This window comes from Nyctereutes procyonoides, unplaced genomic scaffold (assembly GCF_905146905.1).
Source record: "Nyctereutes procyonoides isolate TBG_1078 unplaced genomic scaffold, NYPRO_anot_genome, whole genome shotgun sequence".
NCBI classification, from domain to species: domain Eukaryota; kingdom Metazoa; phylum Chordata; class Mammalia; order Carnivora; family Canidae; genus Nyctereutes; species Nyctereutes procyonoides.
In genome coordinates, this window is record NW_026575137.1 from 8,280,001 (window position 1) to 8,292,243 (window position 12,243).

A 12,243-nucleotide genomic window follows, 5' to 3' on the forward strand; every position below is an offset into this window, starting at 1 on the left:
CCCCACATGTGAAATGTGTATAAAATCACTACCCGTAAGGGTAGTCCCAAGATTTAAATAAAATAGCACACATAAAAGCTTGCAAATGCTCCCCTCCCCCCCAAAAAAACTCTGTTCTCTATTAAAGTGCTGGTTGCCAAAAAGGAAAGGGGTGAGGAGATGAGCAAAATGGGTGAAGGGTAGGTGGGAGATACAGGTGTCCAGTTATGGAATGAAGAAGTCACAGGAATAAAAGGCACAGTACAGGGAATATAGTTAAGAATATTGTAACAGTGCCCTACAGAGGTAGATGGTAGCTATGCTCGTGGTGAGCACAGGACAACGTATAGAGAAGTTGAGTCACCACATTGTACACCCAAAACTAACATAACATTGTGTCAACTATATTCAAATAACTTTAAAAAAACAATTCTCTATCCATCCACTCACTTGACAAATATTCACTGCCTGTCTATTATGCAAAGTACTATTAACTAATGTCTTCCCCTGTCTTCCTAAGGTCTCAGAATAAATATGTATCTTAAAAAAAGTATTGCACTCAAAAGGGTGCTGTTTAGTATGTGGGAAAATCAACTTGAAGTTAACCAAATTTTTCTATATTTGAGGTCATGGAGACCACTGTTAGAGAACATACCCAATTCGTAAAGAGGTTTTCAAAAAAAACACTTTTTGTTTCCAAGAACATATTCACCATTTATGTGACACAACCACAGCTCTGGACTTAACTCCATGGCTCTTAGGTCTAACTGATTGGTGAGTTGCAAAAGCCTATGATGCAAAACTCACAAATGAAGAAAAAGGAAGAGGTAAGTGATTGACAATAGTAGCTGCAGCATGCTGACACACTTCTGGGGCAATCGCCTTCCTGTCCTGGAGGAAAGCGAGGTGGAGTTGGGAGATTGTGGGAAATGTGAGAAAACATTTTGGTCTTAGAGCGCAGAGTAGAGGGAGGTAAGAGTTAAAGAAGTGAATTGCAAAATCTCTGCCAAATGTGAGTTATTGTGATGTGAAGCCTGTCTACTGCTCTAGACTCTCACTCGGGCTTTAATTCCAGAGCTTCTTTTGCAAAAACACAACTGGTGGGGCTCTTCCCATGATAAGTCCACATAATAAAACTGGATGATCTATTTCAAGAAGAAAGGAAATTGGCACCTATCACCTGAACTTCAGTTCCACTGTAAGGGCTGAATATGTGACTCCCAGCTTTTCCACGACTCAGTTAGCGATGGGAAAACTGCTTTCCTAAGTGAAAAATCCTGGACTTGTACAGAAAATCACAGTATGTGTACAGTGATTTAGGACCCCCCTCCATGATGGATGCTCTAATTTCCAGGGTGATAATGTACAGAATGTAGAATCATGTGCCAAAATCAATGCTTCTATTTTCAGACTATGGTTTAAGTAAGTTTACCTATAACAAAAGAATTGTTGTTGTTTTAAACAATTAGTGGTTACCAGGGGTTGGGGGAGGGGAATACCGGGTCATTATTGTTTAATGGGTACAGAGCTTCAGTGTGGGGTGATGAAAAAGTTCTGAAGACGGATGGTGGGGACGGTTACACAACAATGTGAATGTACTTAATGCCACTGAACCTGTCCACTTGGAAATGGTTAAAATGGTCAATTTTAAGTTATGTATGTTTTAGCACAATAAAAATCTTCGAAAATGTTATTAGCCTCAAAAATGAAAACACATAGAAGAACGTGTTCCTGGTTATAAATCCTCGTTCACTAGACTGATAATAAAAAAAAAAAAATCCCTCAACACAACTATGTCAAAACGAGCATCCAATTAGATCAAGTGAATCATTAATATAACAAAAACATTTGTCATTGTGGAAAACCAGTAGTCCTGCCAAGAAGTTATACCTATGGAATTTTATACACACACACAGACACACAGACACACACACACACATTTATGGCTAAGAATCATAATAAATTTGCATAACCATATCTTTATGTAGTCAAACAATAAAAGAAACCACAGTGGGGGTAGGGGGAAGTCCATATATAATGCACACTTGAGAACCTTTTACTATAGAATTCTCAGACTTACATGCAATCTCCAGGAATAGAATATATTAGAACAAAATAGCTGAGAGAACAGTCTGTATTTTGAATCTCCCCCACACACTATCCCTCACCCCAGAAAATTGGGCTCATTTCCGTTTGCTTACCACCAGTCCTAGTACGAGGGTGCGGACTCTCTCTCCTATCTCTGGAGAAATGTCATTGCCAAACTGCTGCAGGGTAGTAAGGAACCGTTTCAGCTTACTGAGCTGCCTGGCGCCACAGGCTGGGGGCAGCTGTTGATTAGCCAGAGAAGAAGAGGAAGAAGAGGAAGGCCCATTGCTAAAGCCATTGGGCGGCGAGGGGGCGCCATTCAAGGCTGTGGGTGAATGGCTCGTGCCATTAGTTACTGTCAAGAGCACAAAATCAGAAAGAAAAAAAATAAATAAATTTACAGGGACTACGCACAAGGAAATTATAACCAAGCTCCATTCCCTTTAAATCCAGCGGATCTCATAGTTTAAGAACCATTGGGCCTTTGCTGTAAAAATACTCTGACTTCACAGAATTACCCCAGGTTCAGGTACTCTGTACCTAAGTGGGTCTAACTCCTCACAGTGCAGGAGGGTATTGTACACGGAAGCTGGTAATAAATGGGAGTCGGCTGTAACACAGGGACAGCCCTGCCTCCCATGTGCACATATGTCAACCACCTGAAATGTTTCAAACATAGAACAAACAGCACTTGGATGTCAGCCTTTTGTCACAGGCTTACATCAATATAACGGGACCATTCCTTTCTAAACTGTTCCCCTAGAGAAAGTGTACATTTGGTGGAGACTAAATTTATCACTGAACATTTTTAATCATGTTTTGTACACACAACTGACAGCTGTGTTTATAGAAATAGGACTTTCAAGTTTTAACCTTATACCACCCAATTAGAAGGCTATTTTCTCCCCCTCATATTTCTTAACCACTTCTTTAGGGAAAATGCAAATTTCATATACGAAGCCAAATGGATCTGGTAATTATCAAAGAGTTATTTCAAGAAATCGAAAAGGGACATCTCATTCCAGCCAGTAGCATGGATTGGTGGTAATTTGATAACTTTGTTTCTGATAAAATTTATTTGAACAGCAAGATAATTTCTAAGAACGAGGCTAGAAAATTTGGCACATTTCTCCCTGAAGAAAATGTTGATTTCATCATATTAAGTCAATTAATTCGACAAACTCATCTTCATCAACCCCATCTTTTTAATATAATTTTGACAGATCATCTCCCAACAGCAGTTTGAAGCTATCTTAAGCACTCTATTATTCTTAAAAGTTTCAAGATAATGAAATGGTCCCTTGTCCCAAGTAAGCGCCAAAGCAGCCTGTCTTGGAATGATTGCTCACTAGGACCTCTCACAGGAGACATATGCCTATCCCTGTGGCTTTGGGTAACAAACACACCAAATACAAGATGACAGGGTTACAACTTGGCACTGCGGCAGCCTCCTGTTCCTTACACGTTTGGAAAGGTCTTTTAAATGGCAGTGTGACGCTGCATAAACGGCCTGGGATGTGTATTTTGCCAATCCCTTCTAATCCCATGGATCTATCTGTTTTTGCCTCTGAGTCAGTCTTCATTCATATAGACTTCATGGCACGTGGTCTGTAAATAGCATTATCTGCAGCAGATAGCATTTATTGGTTTCACAAATCCTTTATGACAATTTTAACCAGGACTTTGAGATGGGCGAAAACAAAGCTTTCCACTCTCCCTACTGGATCATACAGGAAAGGAAGGGAAGTTGCTCTTCAGTCAGAATGTTCAGTCCTCTCCTTGGACAACCCAGAAAGCAAAACGCTCCACCGGTTCAGAACACGAGGCCTGAGCCGAGCTGGAATTGAGCAAAGGTTCAAAGACAAGAAAGATGCTCCTGATTTCAGAAAGTTTTCTGTATGTGACGGTTGCCTAGAGCGATACGTTCCCTTCTAACTTAAGGATGCTAGATTTGAGTCGCATTTGTAAATAAGAGGAGGAAGTGGTATTAGAAGATCAGAAGCAACCTGAAAATAACTGTAGAATATTAGCATGTTCCAAGTCAAAATGTACAAATCAAAGTCAGGAGCTACACATTAAATCAAACGAAAAGTTAAGGAGATAACAAATGGAGTCATGGACCAAATGGATGCAGTAGTCTTCACTGCAGAAATCAAAAGCAGACTACAACTGTGAAGCAAAAATGAAAAGGCAGCAAATATTGGCGGTCATACAAACTATGCCTAAGATGCTATTCATCTGCCCAGGCTCAATACCTACTCACTGGCAATTAAATGATTTGGTGTGTGGGGGTGGGGAGGGGAGGGGGGCGCTTACTTCTGCATACTACATTGACGCTGGGTCTTATCTTCCCTTAATTTTTATTTGCAGGGAAAAAAAATTAAGACTTCAAAATGGAAACAGGAAATGCAGAAATGCCTACTCACAAGTCGTCGGTGTAAATGAACTCGTTCTCGGAGCTCCTTGAGTTGTGGGGGGAGGTGGCATGGTGGGAGGAGTCAGCCTAGATGGGGTCTTCACATCCACAGGTGAGTCTGGCATCGTGGAGTGCTTCTCAGTCCGATCTGGAGGACGCCACCATGAACAGGTTATTTTATTCCTTAAGTACCTTTGCTTTTTTGTTTGTTTTTTTTAAGTAGGGTTCATCTTTTTTACAAGCAAGTGAACAGAAGAAACCTGACGTCTCCTATCAATAAAATAGGCTTATCTACTGAAGTTTAAATCAGGACTTTATCATCCAAACCCCACTTAAGAAGGTGTAGCACAGATGGCAGGACCTCATTTGTAACTGGGTTATTTTACGTCCTATTGTTATTTCTGGCTTGGGCAGATGCTACCTTGGTAGTGTTATATGCAACAGCACAACTTCACTCGAAGCTGAAGCCAACATTAGCAAGAGCTAAAAAATAGATGGGGAAGTAGAACAGTAATAAACCCTTTAGCTCAGAAATGACACAAATCTGAAGCTCTGTTATGCAGGTGAGATACTGGTAGGAGCCAGCATGTTGCAATGATTTTTTTCGGAACACCTGCCATTCCCTTTCCGTGCTTAGCTTCTGGCCTGTTAGGTGAAGCAGGTCATGTCTCCCAGATACACCTCTCACTTCAATGTTTCTCTGCCCTGTTTGAAAAAATCATGACATAAAGGCTGTACTTCACACAATGAAGATAAACTATTATTTATTCAGAATTTGTTAAGTTTACGACCCACGATTTAAAAACATGAGATCAACACTTCAATTAATAATCTCACACAGAGTAAGAATGGAAAAATCCCCAAATTGAGAGCTAAAAAGAACTAAAGTCCCTCCCTATATTTTTTCATGAGTGTGTGACAGATATGGAGAAATTTCCTGATTACTCAATAATGAACATTTGAGCTTCAGGACTGTTTCCTCTGAAGCATACTTTTCCTTTGATATTGTGAACTGGTTTTTTGTCAGTCCAATCTATTTATCAAAGCGACAGCCCTCCAATTAAAAAAAAAAAAAGTGGGTTTTTTTTATTTTTTTAATTTTTTGTTTGCTTCTTTAGATCCACTTTTCTACAAACATTGTATGCCTGAGTGCGTGCGCACCCCCCCCCCCAAAAAAATGTCTGAGGTACCTCTAATAGTCTCAAGCACAGATATTTCCCACTTGGACTTTTTGAAAAGTAAAGTAACACAGACTATTGATCAAGAATGAGTCTTTTAAAACATTCTGATAACCATAGGGAGAAATTCTCAAAAATTACTTACACGTCTGTTTAAAAAAAAAAAAAAAATGAAAGATCCAAATGACTACTCTGGCAATTCCAAACCTAGCTCACACTTTCATTCCAGAGCCAACTCATAAGACTTGGGTTGCCATAGACCAGACATTTTAAAGTTGCAATAATGCTAATACTGTATTAGGAAAAAAATGTGATTAGAAGAATGACAATACAATCATCGTCCTACAAAGAGCACTCTGATAACCTAGGACCAGGGTCCCAAATACTTCATCTCGACTGCTGGCTGAGTAACAACTAATGCCCCTCAGTAAGTAAGTGTTCTGAGCGACAGGATGGTAAAAAACACACAATGAAGAGAGCATTTCTACCACCATCTTCCTGTTCAAAACTCGTCTTCATCTCGCTTCGTCAGAGCATCTTACCCCCAGAGTCATAAAAATCACTCATTCTAGAAGCATACAGAAGTTAGGCAGGTCTAAAATTGCTTCTTCGACAATAAAAAAAAAAATCACTGCCCAGTCTACTCACCTCAACCAACCTCAGCAACAAGGGAATAAATAGCTTTCCGCTTATGTTGCAGCTGAGGGAAGAGGTACGGCAGCGAATACAAGTCTCCCTAAATAAAGGCAAATATTTCTGTCATGCCAGGGAAGGAGGGATGGAGGGAGGCTTGCCAGAGTCGGCTGGGAGATAACAGTGGGAACTGCTGGTCCATCTGGTTTTCATTCTGCTAACACTCACGCCGAACTGTTAGAGAAGGCAGTCCAGATACACAGATTTGAAGCACGTGGTTGCACAGAGAAAGAGGAAGAGCAGGAGGGGGCAGGGGGAGTGGGAATAATGACAAAATAAATAAATAAAGCGATGGGAGGAAGAAGGGAGAGAGGAAAGACCAAAACAGGGAGAAAAGTGCCTACGTGGGGGGAAAGTTACTCTCGATGGCTTGGTCGACCCCAGAAAGCTGAGCTTTGGTGGGTACAGCCCCTACACCTGACTTACCTTGATGCACGTCTCGAGCAAAACCTCAACCTCCATACGTATCGTAAACCCTGCTCTGCTTTATTCTGTTTGCTGACACTAAGAAAAAAAGGGGGATAGACTACAAAATTGAATTAAAAAGATTTCCTCTTCAAAGTCGGATGATCTTAATAATAGTAACAACAACAACAATAAAAGGTGGATGAGTGTTTTTGTTTTTTTTTTTTAATCCTTGAAATGAAATCAATCCTTGAACAATAACCACTGAGCCAAGAAATTAGCAAAAACACCACTGCTCCTAGCAGGAATATATACGTTCTAACTGGAATATATGGATATGTGTATATATATATACTTAGGATTTTTGACTTTAGCCAGATTTCTGCGATGGTTAGCTTCACTCTGATCAAATGGAGTTCCAACCCAGAGGTCCTACAAACTTAGACAAAGTGAGACCATATGTAACTCATTCTGTGCTGTTCAGTGCAATCAATCCAGGCGGGGATCGATGGTGAAGTAACCAGCCAGGCCTAACCCGTACACACACACACACACACACACACACACACACACACACCCTCTGGAGTAGAGAGATTTAAGATAAATTCAGAAAATGTGTTTCAAGTATGCTGAGTTCTGTTGCATTTGTTTTGGATTACTTAAAAAAAAAAGAAAAGAAAAAAGAAAAGAAACATTTTGAAACATATATTCTTGAAACTTTTATAGCAAACAGCAAAAGAGCTATGATTCAACCACAGAAGTATTTCACTCCACTTCAAATTAGAGGACACAGTAAAACCGATATTAAGTTAGAATATTTCTTATGCAATTTTTTAAGTTTATGAAAATTACACCGTTCTTAGGCGTAATTTCTATTTTTAGTTGCTGCAGGGGAATGCTGACATTTATTGAAAGACATAAAATGATAAAAAAGAAAAAAAAAAACGTAGGAAGGAAAACAATCTCTATCAGAGCAGGAAGGTAGGTACAGCCAAAAGGACTGACTTTACTTTTTCTACCTTAACGAATTCACACCGCTTCTAAATAAAGATCTCCCCTATGCGGTAACATTTCGACTCACATGGCAAATATCCAACACATATGTACCAAAGATGGCTGAAACATGGAAGAAAATGTGGCGTATATAAATACATTACTGATACCATTTCAATATCCAATTCAGTGTCAAGGCCTTCTAGAAGTGGTATGTTTTCCATTTCCTTTTTCTTTTCTTTCTTTTTTTTTCTTAAAGTGAAAAGAAAAGGTATAGCATAATCTGCCACAGCACTTATTTTACTTTTAGTTAGTTCAAACAGTTCCAGATGTGTTTTTAATGTACGAAGACTAGGCATTCTGTATTTTCCCAGTTTACCTACTAGCCTAGAGATGATTAGTGCAAATAGGAAGGGCAGGGTTGGTAGACAGAGCATCTTTTTCTCTCCCAGTTCATCATGTCAATTAAAACAGAAGAACGAGCTATGTCCCAGGGATGTTATGGATTGAGAAACCTCTTGGCAAATTGGGGGTCAGTGCAGAGTGAGTCTGCTCTGAGTAAGTGCCCGCTACAGGAGCTAGATGTTCAATAACAGGAGTAAGCCCAAGCAGAAGTGATACTACTCCCGAAAAGGAGAAGGCAGTTGGGGAGGCACAGAACTGGGTACGGAATTTGATTCTTATTTCTATGGAAAATACAGCAAATATGGGCCTGGCAACAGAATCATTTAGTGACGCCAGCATCTGGGGGCGAGATGCTACAGGAGACCGTCTGCAGACCAGAATGGTGGCCATCCAGCCTCCAAGAGGCTCCCATCTCATTTCCCCACTGAGCACTTCTGGAATGTTCATTGCTGCTCAGAACCCTTGAGTAACACCTGAGAATGAAAGTCAAATGCTAACACTTTGAACATGCTTGGGATGATACAATGGAAGACTATTTGGAATAATAGTCCAATTTCCAAGTTAGGTAGAATGTTTCAAGTGTAGACTCAACCATCAGTAGTAGGTCCTCAGGCACGTTATCCTGAGCTTCAGCCCCTCATAAGAATAGGGATGTAATCCTGTCTGCCTCATCAGGACCCTGACACAGTGCCTACTCATGCCAAGCACCAACACGTGTGCTCTCTCTTCCCCTGTGCCTGCCTCTCTGTGAGCCATTCATGGCTTTATTTCCAACGTCTTTCCCCCAAGTCTATGCTCCATCTCTACAGGGCACCTTGGCATTCACTGGTTTTTCCACCTCTCTTTTTGTGCTGTTGTTTCCTTCATCTGGGGGATCTGCTCTGTCTATCCCATTCTTCACTGCCCATTACAGATCCGCGTACAGTTCTTTTCAGGTGCCCTGAGCACCAACTATATCATATTTGCTCGGCCTTTCTTTTAGCAACTACCACAGCCTATGTGTGGGGTCATTGTGTGTCTGCCGTATGTGCATGTGTTATGCACCCAATCACCCCAACCAGGGAAAACAAACTTGATGGCATTTCTGTTTAATGCTTCATTTGAAAGATAAACACACAACCATCAACAGCACATAAATATATGATTAGAAAATGGACTGTAGGTAACATGGGAAGATGCTGGGGACCTGAAATTTAGTTCAAATCTGTGATCAACTTACGTGGTTTTAGGCAAGGGTTAAGAATGATCTGTTACCTCCTGTCTTATCATAGGTGTTTAATGACTTTTTTTTTCTGAAACAAAAATATGATCTTATCCATTCCGTGATTTAAAACCTTTGGGACTGAGTGGCCTGTTGTTGTTAGCTCATGTCACAGATACTGTTGAGTTCCTACTGTTGAGTTCCTCCTTCTCCCTTTCTTGCTTGCTGGAAAGTCCTGATTTTGTTCAGGTGCACAATTCTTGGGGAGCAGATCCTCTTTCTTTTAATCAGGTTGTCACATTCCCTCTATCAGCAATAGGTGATTACTGTGCTCTAATTCTGGAAAATGGGTCACGAAGGGAAGTATATGGAGGAAGTTTTAGGAAGGACTTCCTCGCTGTCTAACCAGAGACCCAAGGGAGAAACAGACCCTCTTCTCCTGATAGGCACTGCTGTATCTGTTAAGTGATTCCTTCTTCGGAGTCTACTTTTCGTACCCATAAAATTAAGCATCTTAGATTATATGACCTCAGGGATCTTTTGCAAACTCTAATATTCTCTGGTTTCTTTCTACAGATATGGCTTATGTTCATTTCAAACACAAAGAAGACTACCCAGAGAACATAAATCTGACAATAAAGGGACCACAAAATTATTCCGAAATTGGTGATTATAACCAGACTTCCTCTAGTCACACAAATTATCTATGTCCACAAGAATGTGTCTGCATAGAAATCTTTTCCCACAAACAAGATAATTAGCATCTATCTCTCATTTTCAAATATATTTTCAATCCTCACTACTAAATCTCCACCAATGATTTGGTTGTCAAATAACCCTACCAACATCCACTTGTCCCTGTTGAGTTACCATCAAGACACCCACTTTCTTTTTTTTTTTTAAGATTATTTATTTTTTCATGAGAGACACACAGAGAGAGACAGAGACATAGGCAAAGGGAGAAGCAGGCTCCCTGTGGGGAGCCCGATGCGGGACTCGATTCCAGGACCCCAGGATCATGCCCTGAGCCAAAGGCAGACACTCAACCGCTGAGCCTCCCAGGCATCCCAAGACTCTCATTTTCATAGCCCAGGTTAAAAGGGTACTCCACACTCACTTCACTCCCTCCTCGTTTCCCATTCCATCTTTTGCGTACTTCACGTGGGCACCTAGAAGACTCTGCCTAGAATGTTTCCCTTCCCATATGGGGACCTCCCATACCCACTAACCTCATAACCACAGTGGGAGCCACCATGCTCTTTCATGACCTTGTACCAAGATACCAATGGAGGCTCAGGTGCAGCACCTCATCCAAGGTGGGCAATGTCAGTCATTCAACATTTTTACTTTCAGGTTTGAAGGAAGAAAAACAATCCCACTCTGCAGATAGAAGCTACACTGCCTCCTGCCTTCCATGTCTAGAAAGCAGGTATTTCATGAAAAAGAAGGCCACTGACAGGCAGAAAGAAATGATGAGAAATGGCAAGAGATTATCCCGATAATGCTAAAGCCTTCATGCTACTAGATCCTCGGCGCTGGCTGCATCTCTAAAACCTCCTACAAAGTGATCTTACGACAGAGTCTAGTCAGTCAGTCCCTCCCTTGCCTAAAACCTAGTTCAAGTTACTTTACACTTGAAACCAAAGAAGTCAGACAAATGATACTGGAATGCAGCAAGGTATCCTCCTAACTCCCATGGAAACTCCTCAATTATCGCTTATTAATCCAAGAAACCCTGGGTCCTTGATCTAGCATCTCTGTAGCATCTGACTCTGTACATCTGGCTGTTTCACCACTTCCTCCCTCCCAGGTTTCCATAATTCCAACCCTCTCCTCATTGTTCTCGGGCCTTCCTGGCTGCTCCTTCTCAGGCCCCTTTATGGCTCACCTTTCTCCACCTCTGGATAACTCCTGGTATCTCCTCCAATGTTCCTTCACAGTTCCTCTTCAAATTTTCACTCCATACCTTTTCCTTAGTGACTTCATTTGTGTGGTGATGGTCACCCCATGGCCCTTATGTAGATGATTTCTATCTATACCTTCACCCCCACCACCCCTCCCGAATTCTATACCCAACCATCCAGAGGGCTATTCATTTCAACAGCCTGGATTCAAACCCTCCTCATCCATCATCTCTCATTTGGTCTAATCAACAACCCACTGAATGGTCTCCCTGCCCCGTACCATTCATCTCTGTTCCATTCTCCAAATCACATGGTCATTTCACCACATATGTCACAGATGTGATCAGAGATCTTACTTCTCCTTCTTCACTCCTCTCATCTTAGTAATCTTCAAAGACCTCTTATAATGTGAAGCATAAAGTCCATGTGTCTTAATAGGGTACGGAAAGACCTTTGGGACCCATCTGATTCCTTTAACTGCTCCAGCCCCATCTTTACTTCTCCCTTCCACTCCCATCCGTACCTCTGAACTCCATACTGAACCAAATGTGGCTCGTGGATCACTCAGGCCTCCCTCACACTGCATCCTCTCCTTTCCCTAGAATATTCTTCATCCCCACGGCTGCCTGGTTAAGTTCATCATTCCTTTAGAACTTCTTAAGGAGGCACCTTGGTGGCCTAGACAGTTAACAGTCTGCCTTTGGCTCAGGTCAAGATCCCAGAGTCCTGGAATTGAGTCCCGAGTCTGGCTTCCTGCTCAGTAGAGAGTCTGCTTCTCCCTCTGCCCCTCCCCACTGCTTGAAATCTGTCTCTCACACACACTCTCTCTCTCATAAATAAAATCTTCAAAAAAGATAAAACTTCTTTAGGTGTCACTTCAGAGACCTTCTGCTGACAACCCATCCCCAGCTGACCCAGACAGCCTCATATTACCTCATTACCCTGTCTAGATCCCTCTTATAGCACTGACCACACTGTATT

General features: G+C 41.4%; 1 protein-coding gene across 7 annotated transcripts in view; it reads right to left on the minus strand.

The window, feature by feature from the left end:
- The window catches only part of RUNX1T1 (RUNX1 partner transcriptional co-repressor 1), a 137,726-nt gene that overhangs the window by 50,757 nt on the left and 74,726 nt on the right, over positions 1–12,243 (minus strand). For all 7 annotated transcript variants that reach the window (XM_055303521.1, XM_055303520.1, XM_055303524.1 and 4 more), the window contains 2 exons: positions 4,494–4,631; positions 2,181–2,422 (listed from right to left, as the gene is read on the minus strand). In XM_055303521.1, the coding sequence (XP_055159496.1) occupies positions 2,181–2,422; positions 4,494–4,631 (380 nt within the window). The remainder of the gene's footprint in view (positions 1–2,180; positions 2,423–4,493; positions 4,632–12,243) is intronic.